Source organism: Netta rufina (assembly GCF_964035555.1).
Source record: "Netta rufina genome assembly, chromosome: 16".
In the NCBI taxonomy this organism is placed as follows: domain Eukaryota; kingdom Metazoa; phylum Chordata; class Aves; order Anseriformes; family Anatidae; genus Netta; species Netta rufina.
In genome coordinates, this window is record NC_140140.1 from 12,118,890 (window position 1) to 12,138,121 (window position 19,232).

Sequence of the window (19,232 nt, forward strand, 5' to 3'; positions counted from 1 at the left end):
TGTCTACAAGAGTTAGAACTAGGTGAAGTCTGCTGCTTCTTATGACACAGTTCACCTACTTATATGTAATCCCATGCCATATTTATTTTACCTTCTGATGTCATCTGAGAGAGTTACTCTCTGTGGTACTACTAAATGTTACTCTTACTCTTAATGAGTATTATTCTCAAAGCAATCAAAGACTAACTAAATGGTGAATCTGTTTAATACAACAGAATAACCTTTTCATGTCATAAACAAGTCATAAATAAGTCATAAAACAGCAGTGACTTGGCATTCTTTTGCAATACTTACGGATGTTTGTTGCTTCTCCCTGTTGGCTGAGAATCAGGAACAATATCTAGTGCATCATCTAAACAAGACATTAATTTGTTATCAATCATTTTTGAAAGAAAAAAAAAAGACAAGATTAAAAAAATTAAAGTAAGGACTATCAACATTTGTGAAATTACTTGCCTAAGGCTTGCTTTCTGGTGGCCCCATTTTCTGCCTCATCTATATTTTTTAAAACTTCTTCATTACATTTTCCCTACAGGAGAATAACATCCAAAATAAAATACTGTCATAGAACTACAAACAGTAAGACACATCAAACTTACAGTCTCCCTAAAAATACGGAGAATTATTTTTTCTTTTAAATGAAGTATTGGTTCCAATACCTTTTCAGGTAGTTTTGCCTCATCTCTGATTTTTGACTTCCTGACATTCTGTTCTGTTTCAGAAAATTCATTATCTGATACATGTCTTTGCCCATTCTAGAAAGTACAATAAATGGCAATTACAATCCATAAAAAAAAAAACAGAACAAATTTTCCCACTAACGCTTGAAGTATTCTAAACTACACATTCTATATAATAAAGCCTTTTTCTGAAGCATAGCTATATCTGCTTCAGAGTCCCATTCTTGGGGATTTGACCTGAATCTGATTCAGAAAAACATTCAGAGATATAAATAAAATAAAAATGTTAGTTTGATGTCTTTGTTAACTGGAAAAGAACCAAAAAATACACATACTCAAACTGCAGTTATTCAGTGACACCTATGTAGTTTTATTAGATTTTAATGGATGCCTGATCACAAATGCTCTAAAACTGATGCTACAAATGCTATAACCTGAAGACGTTACCATTTCACAACTGTAGCTGACTGTATTATACGTTCTTTAAGTACTGTATTAATACGTTCATCAACATTACGTAACTGAGATTTTATGTATACACTATTGTCACATTATACACAAAGGAAGAACTGTGGTTGCTAGTAGAAGCAAGTTTATGGGTCAGAACTAATGACTGAATGCAAGTTTTGGCTATTTTTGCAAGAATTCAGTCTGACTTTAGAATGATTAAACTTGAAATCCAGAGGGCAATAATACATCGTGTATGTAACATGCTATTTTCTAACAGTGATTTACTGATTGCGAAACTCTAGCTCTCCAAAATACAAACTAAGAATATATTAGAATACAGATTAATGTTAATCTGAGTAAGACTTAGCTACAGATGGCATGCATACTCCAGTAGGTTCTTTATAGACATTTTTTGTTCTGGTCTCATTTACATCATTACTGTTAGACCTGTCAGCAGAACTCATCATTTTCAAAGGTAATTTAAACCGTCCTTTACAAGGAGTGGCTGAAAGCAAACAAGAGACATGTTACAATTCTAGTATTTGATCAATATGAAGAGCATTGCCCATGATCTCATTTATTGCATATACTTTTTTTTAAAGCTGAGTAGCATTGATATCAACTCATTATCCATCTTTAATAATTTTATTGATTTCAATTATGTTATTAAGGAGATTAATGAGCCAATGGTGGCTATCTGGAGGCAAGCAATGTTTTTACAGCCAGGCTCTTGTAGAAAACGCTTAGTCATCTGTTTAATATTTTACTTTAATACATTTTGGCTGGGTCAGATAGTGTGGTAAACTCCAAATAAAAAAGCTACAGAATTTCTGTATTCTTCCATCCTAATTAAAATGCTTTCGTTTCTATCCTCTGTTCTTTTAATTTGTATGACACATGGATACACTTGACAAAGGATATTGCTGCATTTGAGACCATTAAAGACAGAAAATTAGATTTGTTAAGTCACGCTGTTTGGCCACCAGCTTTATCTCCAGCCTTTGTTGGCCTTTGTCTTAAAAGTCTCTCCCTTTTCTTTAGAAAGTATTCTATTACAGTAGAACTGTTAGTAGGAAAGTGATGACTCCTGTTTGTGATAAAGGAAAGTATCTTTGTTATCCTTTTCTCTGTAAAAAGCACTTCTGAAGTAAGCATTGGAAGCACTGGGTCTGTGACAGACCTTCTGATCCATTATTTCCTACTTTTCCTCACAAGCTGACTTCTCAGCTTGCTCCAGCAAAAACAGCATACTGACAGCTGCAGTAAAACCAATAGGTGGCTTTCAGCTGTTTAGAATGCTATTCTGTCTATGGAACAGTAGCAAGTGGCCTCCTTTAAAAATTTCAAGTTTAAAGCACCTGCTAAGGAGATTTTATGAAGTCTATTATTCATTTTCAGTTCTGCAGTGGATTACAGTTCATCCTTGTATGTTATCTCAACCAGCCATCTCAAAGACTATTTATAGTTTAGTTTTACCCTTAAAGTACTTGTAAACTTACATGTACTAACGAATAGCAGTGGGCTCCGTATGGGAAATCTTGTAGTTCCAGGAATAAGCACTGATGCTTCAGACACTTTCCTTTTACAAGATGTGGTTATCTTGAGACACAAAAAAACACTTGACCATAATATACAGACTTAAGGATGACAACACAAGTTTTTAGAAAATCTATTTCCAAGAGTCTTTGAACACTTTGCTATTGAAATGACAATTGTTCTTGCTACACTCGTCAATGAAACGGATTTTTTTTTACACAGTTCTCTTTCCATAAAAAAGTTCACCATAACACTTGAAACTAAAGGTTTTTAACTGAGAGCAGCAATTGTTGTTCCTAAATTAATTCAACAGTACAAGGCCAAATCCTGTCCCTTGTTAACAATCAAAGAAACCAAGATGACTTCCAGGAGTTTCCACAAACCTATCACATAAACCAGCAGAACCTCAGGAACAGGTCTACTGAAGAAAACTTCTGACAAGACATGCACTGCATGACTATTGCATTATGAAGAAATGGCAACATGGCTTCATCTTTTTCTCCTAACATATCTGTAGTATTATGGTTCTACTGGAACTAACATTTATAACTTCACAATTTTATAGAACTATGTAGCAAAAGAAATACCAGGCTTCACAATCCCACCCCTTCCAGTTTAAACCAGAGAATCAGCTATGCACAGGGACAGGCCCATCAAATTGTGGTTTGGTTAATCACGACACAGGATTAATCTTAACAACATCAGAGCTTTTTTTGTAAACATCTGTGAACACCCAGTGCATAGGACTTGTCGCTAACTAGAGCGAGTACTATTGCTGATCATTAATTAGTCTTCAGAAGCTATACTTGACTTTTGCATAAGATATCTAAGCATACCTTCAAAACATTCTTCTCCAAGGAGAATTCTACAAGGATAATGGCCTATTAAATAATGCCAAAAATTGCTCTTTTCTTTGTTACGCATTTTGAAACTATAACAGTAATGATGACAAACTTTTTTGAAAAAGGATTTACACTGCTTAGTGAAAAGTCATAGGGAAATCAAAATCTGTATTATACTCCAATTTTAAAATAATAGTTTTTTATATTCTAAAGTATATAAACATTTAAGTTTACTTATTTATGTATTCTTTTCTGTTCTGATTCTCCAGCTTACCTTGGAGGAACTACCTTTGTGTTTATCTTGGTTGTTGTTTGCGCAAAGAGTCCTTTGTGTCCCTGGAAGTTGCTGTGTTTTGTACTTACTGAGTTTCTCCTCTTCAGATTTTTCTTCCAAATGTGGTGAAAACTGACTTTCTGGTACCAGAACCTAACACACACACATTATCAAAATTCTATATAAACACACACATAAATATAAATCCAAAATAATATAACGTTTTATATTTATACATATAAACACACACTCAAAAAAAATCTTTACCTTGAGTAACACCTTCCTCACTGTAGATTTTAATAAACTTTGGAGCTTATATGCATTTGAAAAGTATCCGATCTGTTACTTTACCTAAGAACGGTTTACCAAATCACAGTTCCACATATTAATGATTCCTTCCGAAAAGGATACAAATCAGATACAATTCACACTTACTAGAAATCATTTAATTGGTTTTAGAGCCATCTTTGCTCATTGGTGTTTCAAAAGTTACTGTTTTATGGTGAATGATCATAATTAGCTAAGAATTAAGAGTAAACAACAAAAAGAAAACAGACATCTCAGTATACTGAAGTAAAATACCTGGGATCCACTTTCATCAAAGACAACATGCACAGTTGTTTTGGCAACTGACGAAGACTGCTTCTTACTAAATCCCTACAAAGTGAGTAACCATTATGTAAAATAAACATTTTGCTCACTTCTTTAAAACAAGAAACACAAAGAAAATAGTTAAGTCTGAAGTAGTGTTTGAAATCAGATTAGAGGGGAAAACAGATTCTTGCAAGTTCACAGCAGCTCCATTGCTCACATGTTTCTCAGTCAGGAAGAGTTCAGGGCAAAGTAGTTTGCAACAAGGAGCAAGCTATGGCTGGCTAAAAGTTTTTAATTAAGTGAATCAATTCATAGGAGGGTACGTGAACGGTAATGAGTCATTTATGATAGACTTCTGTATGTTTAAGCGTCTACTTCCTGTGTTTCTGCAAAGTCATATATGCAAAATGCTAATTTGCATATGCAAAACTTGACAGCGAACCCTTTACAGCCTCTTCATTTTTGTTGCAATTATTTTTAAATTTATTAGGTAACTTTACTGAAGCTTAACAGATCATGGGAGAAATGCTGCTCTGTAGTGGCAATGTTAATCAGAAACTATCTGTATAAATAGATAACGATAAAATAATCACACTTGTAACAACATTTATATGGCAATGAAACATCATTTCAAATTGAATAAAAACTGTTAGGAAGAGTGTTTAAATCTTACCTTACATTTACTTAATCCATAAACCTTTCCGGTTACATCTTTGATTTCCAAGATAGAATCAAAATATAAAAAAATTTTCTCTCCTTCTTGATTACCCACACTCATCGGGCTTTTTAGATCTATCGTTAATAATTTTTTTGAATCTTTCTCTGGACAAAAAACAAAATTGCAGAAAGTATTTTCATTAGAATTTTTATCTCCATTCATGTAATATTTGTAAACACATGATACTTATTTGTATGCTTCAGTGAAGCTATTAAGATGTTTTATTTAATTCTGTCTAACCTATAATAGACGTTATTAGTGAAATAATTCAAGATTCAAACCAGTAAAAAAAAATTATTCTATATATTTACCTGTAAGATTTTTTCTGAAGTTTACTTATTACAGCTGCAGGCAAATTATAGGTATTTACAAAACCATTCTAAGACATTTGAAAGGAAAAATACTAAACATTGTTTTATGCTTTATTTTGCATTAAAATAACTGTAAGACATCAGTTAAAATTATTTTAATTAAATCACACCTGCGTGCCTAAAATGCTAATAAGACTGCAGTGTAATTATATAAAAACAGTACCTGTAATGTTTTCAATGAGAATTTTGCTTTGCTGAGAATTTGAGTCAGTACTTTATTATTAATCAGTTTGAAAATCCAAGTTAGTGTATAACAAAAGACCACATTCATGACTGCCAATACCTTCGAGGTTGTACTGGACTACCTCTTCCTCTGGTATAATGACTGTTTCCCATTGATGATCCTTATATAAAAAAGTACATAATTTTGAAAAGAAAAACATATATTACAATTAAATGGAATACATAGACCAGAAAGCTATTCAGTCAAGATATATTTTCAGCTGTCTGCAGCCTCTGTTAGAAGAAGTGACAATGAACATCAGCTTCATTTATAACAGACAGCAATCTTTCAGAAGATCTTTGGTAGAAATACTCATTTAAATGGTTGAGTTAAAACCTAAACTGCCATTTGACTCTATGATTGTAATTTTTAAATGGCATCTTGTTCACATGTACTATTTTATATTAAATTGTTCACAAACAGTATTGGTCATTACTATGATTTTTTTTTTTTATCTCAATGCATTAAAAAAGATATAACAATGACATCAATTTTTACTGGCCACATTTGCCTATTTCTGCACCAAATCATATATATCTTTATATATATATATATATATATGTTTATATATATACGTTTTTTGTTTCTCTCCAGATGCATATATAATTTCAACACGTTGATGTAGGGAAACACATTTTATATACTTGAAACCATGCGCATCTACTGCCTTAGAGGAATCAAGTGCGACAGACAAAACTTTGCTTACTGCATTATCTGCTGCCACATAGAAAGATATACTTCTACTACCAATGTTGAAATCAATCCAAAATTCTTCAAGATTTTCATCTAATGGTATCTGTAGCTGAACAGAAAAATTAAGATAAAAGAATGAGAGCTAAGAATAACAATTTATACCAGCTAACAGGCTTTGTGTTACAGGTTGACAAACTACAAATACATGGACTTTCATATGTATGCCTGAAAAATCTTATTTAATCCTTACTTCTCTGAACGACAAGGCAAAGAAATACTTCATCTGCACAAATAAAAATCTATGGATATATGATTAAGTCTGCATTTTACCTCATATTTATCAAGAGCTGCTGATAAGCACGGATACGTAAAAACCCTGTAAGAAAAGCGTATTTTGTCAAAGAATAAAATGATGTAAATTTTGCATATCTGAACAAAGCAAACGGATTGCTTTCAGTGCAAAACTTATGTATTTTAGAAATTAAGAGATCACAGTAAGCAAAAGAAGTCACTTAGCTGAATGTTCTTTAGCGAACAGTTTATTTGAGCTGACATTGTTTGTCTTTTTTTCCCAAAGTATAGGAATTACATAAAATTAACATCTAGATAGAGGAGATAATTCCTGTGGCAATATGCCAAAAGACAGTATTTCTTTACTAATTAATGCTTTGAAAACAGAACAAAACACAAAAACACCTGTCTACAGTTCCTTGACTTAATACCACTGCTATATTAGTCTAATTTACTTGTATTGTTTTAATTCAGTGTTCACCAAAACCACTTTTTTTTGACATAAAGGGTACTCTCAATGAACAGCCATTGAGTCCAGAAAAGAAAACATATTAGTGTAAAAAAAAATAAAATAAAAAAAAATCAGTTTTACCTTCTTTTGTCTCCAAGCATGCCATTCACCTGGTTAAGAAATTTTCTGCAGTCCTATTAAAACAGAGACATTTCTTGAATAAGTGTAAAAACAAAAGTCTACCTCCATGGAAACATTTTTCATATGACTTACTGTTTCAAACTCCGAATCTTTAATTCCTTTAAATGCATTGGACACAAACTCCATGGAAAACCATTGGCAAGCCAGTTCCCTTCTTTGTTTCTCAGGTATCATTCTGCATAAAGCTTCTGTAATGGCTACTTGCAGATCATAGTCTACAACACAATACATTTTGCAGGAATAGTAATTTTAAGGATACTACTGATTTCCCCCAAAAAATATTACATAAGAAACTGGTACTGGCAGTGCTGAACTTTTCATATTACACATCACATTAAATCCAGGCACGTAATCCATAAAGGATAAAGAATTACGGGAATAAGGATGACTGAACAACTTAATGTTTCAAAATAAAATTTCAGTCAATCTCTCAAGGAACGTCAAAGCAACACTAAGCACATAAAGAAGAGATAAGACATCTTCAACTTTCACTTGAATGGGGGGAAACCGAAGTGATCCCTGATAGAAGTTATAGTAATACTGAACATGGCTAGCAATTTACTATGCTTAAAGATTGATTTCCTTCTGATCTTTGCTGTTTTAAAACTTATTTGCTAGAAGAGAGGACCAAAAGCTTCAACAAGTTAGCTATATTCTGCATACATCTGATACATTCCAGTTTGCAGGCTGTTTTCATGCAATATTTTATTCTTCAGAGGACTGTAACTGCAACATTCTGCAGTTTCTAAAGGTATTCTTCTCAATTTTGAAGGGGTCTACATGTAATTTTTAAGCTTAGTAGTAGGTTTATTAACCATGCTCACCTCCAGCATCCAAAATTCTCCTACCCATGTCACTCCTGCAAAAGTAAGCAGTTTTGTCAAACTATGACAGCAAAAAAAAAAAAAAAAAAAAAAAAAAAGCATAAAAGAAAAGTTTACTTAATTACAAACTGTTGGTATGTGAGCTGAAACCCTGATTCAGCTGAATTATCAGACTTCAGAGGGGATGTCTTTGATCTGCAAAGGACATACAACTGAAAACAAGACTGGAGAAGTGAAGCACCTGATGTGTATGTTTTTGGTTTTTAAATGCTGTAAAAAGTTTCCAAACACACAAAGACATTCCTTCCAGTGAATGATTCACTGTGCTCTATACACATCCTTATAATTAAGAGAGTAATTGTTTAAAGACAACTGGGATGAAATAAAACCTAACTCAGATTGAAAATGAGGCAATTTAGGGTTGTAAGGGGAAAAAAAACACTATGAGAATACCTGCGCACTGCCCTTGGCTACATAACAGCAAACGCAAAAATGAGTTAAACAGGGACTAATCTGTATGTATTATAGTCACGGTTAAAAAAATAAAATAAACCAAAAATTATTTACATGACAGGCAGCATTTCCTTTGTAGAAAATATCTTTTTCCTGGCATCTCGAGGCATGTTGTCAAGCATTAAATTAAGTTTTCTTACTACCTAAGAAGAGTGGAAAAAAACGAGTAGGATTAAATATTAAGTAAATTGCTTAGGTTTAAATTATTCTCTACCTGCATTTAGGGCCTACATAAAGCATTTCATATGACTGAAGAAAATAACATGATTAAGTAATTGCAAAATTAAAAAAAAAAAAGTCCTGTTTGACCTTAAATGGTATCTATCTTAATATAACTACCTGAACTTCCGTAACTTACATTACCTTTAATGTGAGTATTGGTTGTTAAAGGGTTATGTTTCTTATGTTTCTTATTTGCAAGGGTTAAACATAGCAACAAACTTTCAGAGCTAAATTCTGTCTGCAGCTGATTGCTGGCTGTGGCATACCTCAAATTTGCTTTAAAAAGCCTGTGCTTTTGAGATATAGCCTTTAAAGAAGACAATTATAAAACAACAACAACAAAAAAGCAACAAAAAACTTTTCCTTTCTTCAAAGAGGAAGAAAAACCTGAAAAAAATGATGTTAAAATGATGTTAAGTAAAATAAATACGAGGAATTCTTAAGTATTCTAGAAGGCATACAAGCATCTAAAGTATTTATTACATTCTCAAATATATTTATAGCAACTATATTAGTGTCTTATTTTCTATGCATTTGTATAGCTTTTGCAACAGAATCTTTCTACCACCATTTTGTAATTGATTGTCCAAAGCAACAATAAGGGTCGGTAGCTGAAAGTTGTTAAAAACATAAATGACAACGAGCATCTCAGAAAGATATTAAATCATCCTTCTTATACTACAACACTATTTTTTTTAATAGGATTTGCAAAATTAAATTACTATCTTTTCAAAGCCAGTTTAAACACTAAACAGAAAACTGCTGCTTAAAAAAAGGAAATGTTTACCTCCTGCTGGACATAAATACTAATTCTTATATCCGCAACGAGGGTACATGTTCTCAAAACAAAATTTTCTAACATTTGCATTTTACCTAAGGAGGAGAGAAAAAATAGATTTAAGGTTATCAGTTTGTTTAGGGTGCCCCCTCACCCAGCATTTGGAAAAATATTCTTATATGCAGGTGTAAGCATAGCACGTCTTTCTTTCCATATAGGATTATTGATATATAAAAACAAGTGCCTTAAACTTCACAGTGAAGATGCAAGACGGAATAGTACTTCAATTTATCGTAGGTATGTCTTTCTATGTTTACATGCCTTTCTATCGCATTCTCACTGCACGAGTCCCCTGTGCATGGAGCTCATCATCACACTGTAACTCAGTTCTGAGAGAGAATTCTGACCCTGGGATTATGTCTTCCCAAGGACAAGGAAGGAATCATCACTTTGACAGTGACAGCCAAATGGTCTTTCTGTCACTAGTGTTACCTCACTGAAAAGTAAGAGTGATATTTGTGAAGACAATATCCAAAAAGACATACTACTGTGCTATGGAGTACTGTGGCTGTTAGAAACATGGTTCTTTCTAATAAAGCCTCCATTTAGTTGCCATCACTAAATAGATGTTTTCATCCTTTTATTACAGATACTAACAAGTTACAAAGAAAACCTGTCAGTACAGAAACCTTAAATTAAACAATCAAAGTTATACAGTTACACTTGACATTCAAGCTTTTTTTTTTTTTTTTAAACAAAAAAAACACACATGAAAGAGAAACGAGGTTCTTTATGCACAGAATAGCACTCTTGAGGATAAGCCCTTTTATTTTAGTTTACTAACCGCAGCATGTAGAAAAGTGGAATACTTACATTAATCATGAAGCCTTATTATACATGCCCAACTGAGAACTACCTTGCCTTTAGATGGCTCCATAGGTAATGAGTTATTTTAACACTAATAATTTTAAAAGTATTCCGAAAGAGACATTTTAACTCCCATATCTAGAGTATATTTGTTTAAGCTCACCTTCAGGTCTGCTATCATACACAGCCTACAATAAACAAGAAAAAAGCACTATAAATATTACAGCATAAAATTTAGGTCATTGTACCTAAAGCAAGTAATCAAAAAACATTTCAGATTTTAAAATTATCGCATCCCTAATGAGGAATACAGGAGACCTTTTCTATTATCAACTTGAGTTTCCCAAAAAGATATTTGTTAAATTTATGGGGATTATTTCCCCAATAATTTCAATTGGGGAATTCCAATAATTTCAATTGGGGATTATTTCCCCAATAATTTCAATAATTTCCAATTCATTGGAACAGGCTGCCCAGGGAAGTGGTGGAGTCACCATCCCTGGAAGTCTTCAAAAGACGTTTAGATGTAGAGCTTAGGGATATGGTTTAGTGGAGGGCTGTTAGTGTTAGGTTGGAGGTTGGACTCGATGACCTTGAGGTCTCTTCCAACCTAGAAATTCTGTGATTCTGTAATTTTTATGCAGACATTTTTACAAAAAACTCATCGATCTTACAAAGCTTGTGTCTCTGCATTACAGATTAGTATACTGCTAATTTTGCAATAAAAAATTAAACCAAGGTGTCAATTTTTTGTTCACTAAAAACTTTTTTTTTTCTTTATAGTAATGAGTAAGAATACAGGCAAAGTATTTATCCACCTGTAATCTATTTTGGAAGTAATTGTAACATTAACTTAGAAGGATGGTAAGTGGAAAAATGTTTCAAAGTCTTTTTGTCATGAAACTACTAATATTAATTTTCACAAATACACACAATGGATTTTATTTGTCAACATATTTTTACCAGCAATATGTTGAAGAAATCTTCAGCCAGAGTTGTAAGGGTTTTATTATTTTCATTTCCTCTAAGGATCAAAATTCCTTTTACCTTTTCAAACCAATTAACCATGTAAAGAGAAAATAAAAGCAAAGGTATTTTAATTGCATGAAATACAAGTTTGTATTATACTTACACAAAATTAAACGAACTATACAAAGTTTAAAATAACAACAACAACAGTTACCATCCTGAGCACACTTTAGAGTGACTGAAATTTCACACTCAGGTTGTTTCAGTCCTGAAATCCGTTAGTAAGTCATTTCTGTGGCTTTCTAACACAAAAACTGGAGATCTACTTTTGCAACTGCTGTCACAAGACAAAACAGCCAACAATGGATGGTGGCTGACTGAAAAAGTGTTTGCAGGTGTGAGTAGAAGCAGGAAGTTACTGCCACTTTTCCAGAAAAAGCAGTTCAGTAGGCAATTGAATAAGAGTCACTTTCTGACATTGCCATTAACTTTCTTCAGTGAACTCTCTGATTAAAGCATTAAGGAAGTGGGGGTTTTCTTTTTTTCAGTATATTTAATATACTGAGTTACAAATGCCTAAGTTATTTAACGTACACATTTAAATAACAGAAAATAATTAGAATAGGACTATAATCTGTTGAAAGAACAGGGACAATATTATTGTTGTATTCACCAAAAAAATACTAAATTGCATGAGAAAATTACAATTCCTGACTCAAAAACATTATCGCAAGTAATTATGTATTGCATAATTTGCCAAACTTCCACTTTAATAGAGCAGTATCACTTTACAAGGACCTGGTTGTCTAAAAACATTTTTATATTAGTAATGTTTGTTGTGAAATTGTAAGAAATTCTCAATTCAGAAGGTAATCAAAGCCTAAATTGAATACTAAGCTGTTCAATACTGAAGCATTACTTATGTATTTTGTATTGTACATTGTATTAAAATATTACTTAATATTTTTTCAGAAGTTCCTGTATGGTTTATGGTTATACTTATCTTTCCAATAAGACCATATTTTATCATTGCTGGGAGCCCATCTTCGCCGGCTATGCTGATTTTTTCCCCACATTTCCAAAGAGAATTTAGTAAAGTTGAAATAGTTTTGAATTCTTGTTTGTCAAGCTCCTGAAATTGAAATTATTATGATGATTTTAGCTTTAGTTACTGGTTTAGTAACTAGATGTTACATTTAGTTAATCATTGCGTTCTCAAAAGCCACCCTAATCACAATTCAAATAGAGATTTTGTTCTTAGACTTTATTTCAGTTTTTCAAATCATCTACTGGTATAAAACAAGTCAAATGCAATATTTTTCAGGCTATTACAATGGCAGCATATATCATTCTCATGTACCACTGACACTACCTGACACAGAAGCTTGTCTAGTTTGTTGACAAACTGTTTGCTGCATTTGTGAGAAACATTTTCACACTCTTCTGTTTCCAGATATTGTTCTAGCAATTCAAAATCTTTTCTTCTTGTAGCTTCATCGATTAACTTTTCAAACTGTCAAGAGTAAAAGAAAATAGAGCACTATTAATGTATGCTCAGGACTGATCTTGATTTAATAAGGTTTAATATATGTTTTTCATGTAGTCTGCTAGATTCTCAGCAAACACACTGAATCACAAAATCATTAAGTGTAAAAATTGAAGTACAAAACACCATATCTAACATACTAATCGTGCAAATAGTTACTTTTGCAACTTTTCCTTAACTGTGTGTTTTTTTTTCTTTCCTCATATTACAAACAAGTGCTTACATAAGTGCTTATTGTGTTTATGTCCTTTTCTTAGTACATTCAGAAAGTTGCATTTCCTAGTTACCCATTAGTGACTTCAAACGGTATTAGTATATTGACTACATGTTTCCTCAACTATTTTGCCTCTCTACTCTTTCTAATGCAATTATAAGCAGATTTCAACATTTCGATCTTAATTATCATCCCGACTGGTTAAGCCATTCATATCCAATGCATATGAATTATTTTCATCAGTAAAAACTTCCAGTTACTCTTGCTTTCCAACCAGCTTCTTAGCACTAACGTATGTCAACAGAAAATTTCTTCCTAACACACTCTGCCATACTGCAAATTTTACTTTTAGTTAAATATCAAAAGAGGTGCTTAAAGTTAGTAATTAAAACAATGAATAGTCATATTTTGATCTATAGGCACATACCTGAGTCTCATTCCTGGCTGCCATTTTGGCAGTTCATCTACTCAGCTGCATAAGAAGGGAACAATCGTCACTTAACACGATTCACTGACACAGACTTCCAGTAAGTTTTGCAAACATGGTTTCAGTAATTAACGAGTCAGGAATATATTAAATATGAAATTAACTTGGGAGCTAAGGTAAGCATTCCTTTCATGGGTAAACAATTGCTTAAAATTGAAAAAGAGGAGAACCAACGATCCGCTCTAGCAAGGAGGGCAAGGCAGAGGTTCTGCAGCACTGTTCCTGACCTTGCAAAGTGCAGCAGGATGGCAGATTGTACCATCACCACTAGGTCATTCAGATAGGAAAGCCAACGGCAGAACTCCTGAAGGGCCTTGTCATAAACGGGTAGATGAAATTATTTAAGAAAAATGTGGTAATGCATATGTGGAGAAAGCCTTCTTAATGATATCAAGTCATGGACTCTGAGATGCCTATTGCTACCCAAACAAAACAAAAATATCTTGAATTAAGTTTTCTAAGTGTTATTGTAAAAATTTGAAGCGCACAAAAAGTACTTCTTTTAGATAGAGTTAATATATAAAACAATATTTTGATGCTTTGTATGTTGATGTGTATCTAGTGATCTACCATGTGCAGTTTTGGTCTCCCCATCCCATAAGTTATACAGAACTAGACAAAGGGAAATACCAATTAAAACCAGGGGACGACTTCTGTATAAGAAGTAACTGAAAGTACACGTCATTTTCACTCTCCTAAGTAATGCAGAAACAATATATACAGGGTGATTTTTTTCCACACTTGTTTCCAGTACACGAATGCACCTTCCTACAGGGCAGCCTTTGCTATCACCTCACAGTTCTCTTGTCTCTTGTTTAGTCAGAGAAGCCAAAGCATCGAACACAATTCCCCTCACAGGTGCCTCCTCCTCGACGGGGGCGCGGCACCTCGGCCCTCGGAACACCCGGAGTCACCGGCATTTCCCCCCCAGCGCCCCGTTACTGAGGGGAAGGCTCCCCGCACTGTCCCCGCACCGCCCCCGGCCGCGCCGCACCCCTCCTGGGAGTAGCCGGCAGCGAGGCTGCCGCAGGCCGGCCAGCATGGCGGCCCTCACCTCACCGCCACAGGGGGAAAAGCCCGCCATTTCCCGCCGGCCAATCACTCCCAGCCCCACTGTCCGCGAGCCAATCGCTGCCTTCGAGCGAGCCCCCTGAAAGCCAATCGCTGTCGGAGGCGTCCAGCGGGAGGCGGGCTCTTCTGGCCGTGACGGACCTGCGGGTAATGCCCGGGGCGGCTTCAGCTCCGGGCCCGGTTCCAGCGGGTGCCGGCGGCTCGGTGTCGGGGCTCTGTGAAGAGCCGCAGAACCCTCCTCACGTTCGGCCTTCACCGGGCTGGGGCGAACCATGGAAGCTGTCAGGCTCTCCGCAGGAACAGCTGCAAGGGCTCACGCAAACTTTGGGGAATGTTTTGCGAGTCCCACATGCCAGGAGCCCTGTTGAAAATGTAGAAAGTTAAAATACATTATGACTTCACTGAGTTCAATGACCCTCCTGGGGATAATTCCTTTCAAATGGATTATTTGGGTCATTGATATGCCAACCATGCTTAAAATATTCAGAGAAAATAGAAGGAAAACCATCTTTGGAGTAGGGGAGTGCTGTGCGCAGGAGCCCCTGCTGCCCTGTGGTACCAGGGACACGTACCTTGAGCGGAGGTCTTGAAAACGCTGTTCTAGGCACCAAAACCAGGGCTTGGCACAGCTCCAGGGGTGTGCAGAACGGAGAAGGGTCAGAAGCATTTGTGCCCAAGTTTTAATATCAAATGTCAGCTGAAATAGCTGCGGATCTGAGGTCATAGGGAGAAGGCCAAATCGGGAGAGAAGTCAATACTAAGTCAGTACTAACATTAGACTCCCAGTGACAAATGACTACACGCTCGGACTTGCTGTACTGGATTTATCAGACAGTTTCAGAAAGTGCATGCAACTGAGTGTACTGAGCACTGACGATACACTGCTTTAAGTACTGTACTTACAGTTGACTATTTGTATATTACTACTACTAGAAGCTGGAATTTATTTATTTTGTAAGATAAATTCAAATACATTTGAGACTAAAACATAAAAATAACACTAACTGTAAGATGAACCTCGTGGTATGGCGCTCAAAGTAAAAACAAAGCCAAAGTGTTAAAAAATCAGCTCAACAAAATAGTATTGATATTTATATTGTGGGATATTCAGATATCTTAAATACTTGTGAACTGTGGCATTGTGCAAACATACATGCAAAACACAGACTAAAATAAATTCACACTCTTCAAGTGATATGTTGAAATCAAAGAGTGCTATCTTTATCCTTTACTGCTCTCTGGTTAGTCTACACTGTGGATACCGTATTTATTTGCAGGTGATGCTTAATACTCTATTATAGCTGGGAATGTGAAAACAATGAAGGTGGTACTGCTAGTTCAGATTCACATCAGCAGCATAGGAAAAAAGAAAAAAAAGTATTAAAGACCAGATAATATAATACCATGTATTTCTAAAAGCACCCTCCTTTATGTATCTCTATGCATTATTTATAACACAATCTCTATATAATAAAACATGGCACTGAAATTCTTTAACAACATAAGCATTTCCATGTATTTAATACAATTTGCAATAATGTCTTCCCCCAAGCAACTTTGGCAATGTAATGTTATTACTGCTGATTTAAAAGTAACTGGTAATACATGTCTTTATTAATTATGTCTTCTGATTAAATACCTGTGTCTTGCTTTACAACAAACCTGGCAACAATTAATTCAAACTTGAACTATATCAAGTAAATGCTTGGCACTGAGGAAGATGCTTTCATGTAGAAGACAAATCAGGTGCTGTAAAGAAGGATGCTGTTACTCTATGTACATCTATTTTCAAGAAACTAGTGAGTGAAGAGAACATCATCTGAGCTGAGAAAAAGTGTAGCACTGAAAATTGGAAGAAGAAATGGAAGAAAGAATAACACAATTGTGAGGCACAAAATCAATTAAGAGGCATCCAGTACAATTTTGGGAAATGCTATCAGAAAAAAATACCCCTCTCTTCTTTTCCTTGAGGCCATATTAGAAACTTATCAGAATAAGTGGCAGTGTGCCTTTTTCCAACATTAGATCTTAAGCCTGCAAGTGCCATATGCACAGATCTGAGGTTAAATGGCAGCAAATTCCATGTAAGAAGACATTTTACGTTTTTCAAGCTATATTTTACATTTTTCAAGCTATATAGACTAATCACTGTATTTTTTTTACATGGTTTTCATTTTTAGCAGTTCTTGAACCCACATTATTTTCCTAAACTATGTTGCTTTGTAAGCAACAACTCAGCTCTACGTTGTCCAAAGAGCAACTGCTAAAAAGAGCACCACTGACAGACATATAAACGGTGAAAAGCTTTTATTACAATCTCTTGTATTAAAATAGCCATAGTTCTATTACTGTTTTTATATTACTGTACCATTTTACAACTTTCCACTTAAAAAAAATGACCTTTTGTGTAATGTATATACTTTATTGACATACTGTGTAATATACTTTTTTTCCGGACAAGACCATCAGGAAAAATAACCCCTTTTCATTTACATGAATTCCATGTTTGGTTTTCAAAAACAAAACATGCTTGAAAGAACCTTGAAACTGTGTACTGCTGGACATTCATTTATTGTATGACTATAATAAATACAGGCTTTTGAAAGTGCATTACAGGACAATAACTCTAGTGAAGAATTCACTTTTACAAAATCCTCATGATAGGGCAAGCGCTCAGTTTGAACACAGTGCAAGCAGTCAAGTCGTCCTGAGAACTTAAGAAAGTTCGTAAGTTTGCTTTCATTGTAGGTGCATACCACTATTTAATGGCTTAATCCTTTTTCTTTTTTTTTTTTTTTTTGTCAACTAGACTCATTTTGATGTTCACTACTGAATGTGACAGGAAAAAACGAGTGCAAATTTCATGTCATGTGGCAGGACTCAGTCCTCGTGAGTGAATATTTAGCAGCTTACAAGCTCCCTACAGAAAAATGTTTTTCATATATTGAATTAATCCCAAGACCATGCTCAGTTCCATTACAAGCTAGGCTTGCTCAACTCAGCCAGTAATGACAGACAACTGAGTTAGTAACAGCTGCTGTCAGCTCTTCTCCACCAGTGCAAGACATACAGAGATTAAAAAAAACAAACTTGGAACAATACTTTAATATTCAAAATTTGCATTTGCAAATACCCTGAGAGGTTGCAGAAGGAAGACAATACAAGCCAAATTCACTTTGCTGAGACATTCAGTTCTCATTTCCCTGACACTGTGGTGTACATGACTTTAACCTTTAAACTGACAGTCTCAGCTTTACATAATCTCCCCCTGCTTGCAATAACACCAAGATTTTGACATTTGCTAGCATGAAAGATTCTCTCCCAGAAGATGACAACAGCATATTAATACCAGTAAGCCAAGTGTCACGCTGGGCTTCAGCAACATCCACTGTAAACTGCTGTTAAATAGCAGGCTCAGCAGAGAAGGAATTTAACTGTCTGCTGGGAGAGAATTCAGTTTTATTACTAATGGGAGAAATACAATAATTGGGGGGTGGAGGTGGGGGTGGAGGCAGAGTAGGGGAAGGGGAATAATAAATAGTGCCTTTTATTCAGCATATGTCCTTCTATGTGTACCTGCGTGTTCGTTTTCTTCTTAGCTGACAAACATGTAAGAACTCCACTTCTATGGACTTCTAGCAGTATTAAATAAACTTGAATGGAATTACTTAAGTAAGCAAGTTTCACCAATGTAAGGATAAGAATTTCAGGTCATGCCAATAAAGATTCCTCTGCAGTCATTGCAGGCATGTTTCACCTCACCTGACACCTGCAGACTCCAGTTGGCATCATTTGGCACGATCTGCACGAACACTGAGAATTTCATGTGGCAGGACTCACCCCGTGGTGTTCTCTGCGCGCTCAGCAGAGCTGATGCAGTTTGGCACACCACAGCAACTCTGCTAACTCTACAGGCAACATCCCAACTGACTATACAGAAAGCCTGGGCTGACTAGTACAGATGCGCTATGTCCTGTGTTGCTGTACGTCATTCAGTCATATGAAGCCCACCACAGGAGGCATCAAATAGTGCCCCTTCTCATGGAGCTCTCATTTTTTTTGTGGTATATGAGGAAGACCAGAGTTCTAGTTCCTTGTACTGATTGTCTACGACACAAGAGTTGCTGCCAGATTAATGGTCACTCTAACTCAGATGCAGAAAATATGCAGGTGGAATGAAAGCAGGCAGTACTCTTTCAATCAATGTAGCTGGCAATCATTGTACAGCCTCACCCTGATCTCAGAAGTGTTCTGCCTGCCTTAATGGATATGAAATACCCAATGGAGTAGTTGCGTTGATTGTTCAAATCAATTTCAATTTAAGCTTTTGACCTCTCAGTGCTCCAATACAAAATTAAAGCACCACTGGCATGCATTTTCTCTTAAAAGGAAAATGAAAGTTCTTTTATGCAAAACA

General features: G+C 35.1%; 1 protein-coding gene across 1 annotated transcript in view; it reads right to left on the bottom strand.

The window, feature by feature from the left end:
• The window catches only part of SYCP2 (synaptonemal complex protein 2), a 28,083-nt gene extending 13,040 nt beyond the window's left edge, over positions 1 to 15,043 (bottom strand). Inside the window, exons 1-22 of the mRNA XM_084296376.1 lie at positions 14,957 to 15,043; positions 13,685 to 13,729; positions 12,870 to 13,010; positions 12,497 to 12,629; positions 11,492 to 11,592; positions 10,692 to 10,716; positions 9,671 to 9,756; positions 8,716 to 8,804; positions 8,149 to 8,183; positions 7,397 to 7,539; positions 7,265 to 7,317; positions 6,712 to 6,757; positions 6,395 to 6,490; positions 5,749 to 5,809; positions 5,050 to 5,198; positions 4,365 to 4,439; positions 3,783 to 3,935; positions 2,630 to 2,729; positions 1,517 to 1,635; positions 660 to 755; positions 457 to 529; positions 295 to 352 (exon numbers count right to left, since the gene is read on the bottom strand). Of these exons, the coding sequence (XP_084152502.1) occupies positions 295 to 352; positions 457 to 529; positions 660 to 755; positions 1,517 to 1,635; positions 2,630 to 2,729; positions 3,783 to 3,935; positions 4,365 to 4,439; positions 5,050 to 5,198; positions 5,749 to 5,809; positions 6,395 to 6,490; positions 6,712 to 6,757; positions 7,265 to 7,317; positions 7,397 to 7,539; positions 8,149 to 8,183; positions 8,716 to 8,804; positions 9,671 to 9,756; positions 10,692 to 10,716; positions 11,492 to 11,592; positions 12,497 to 12,629; positions 12,870 to 13,010; positions 13,685 to 13,708 (1,856 nt within the window). The 5' untranslated portion in view covers positions 13,709 to 13,729; positions 14,957 to 15,043. The remainder of the gene's footprint in view (positions 1 to 294; positions 353 to 456; positions 530 to 659; positions 756 to 1,516; positions 1,636 to 2,629; positions 2,730 to 3,782; positions 3,936 to 4,364; positions 4,440 to 5,049; positions 5,199 to 5,748; positions 5,810 to 6,394; positions 6,491 to 6,711; positions 6,758 to 7,264; positions 7,318 to 7,396; positions 7,540 to 8,148; positions 8,184 to 8,715; positions 8,805 to 9,670; positions 9,757 to 10,691; positions 10,717 to 11,491; positions 11,593 to 12,496; positions 12,630 to 12,869; positions 13,011 to 13,684; positions 13,730 to 14,956) is intronic.
• Between the last annotated feature and the right edge of the window lie 4,189 nt (positions 15,044 to 19,232).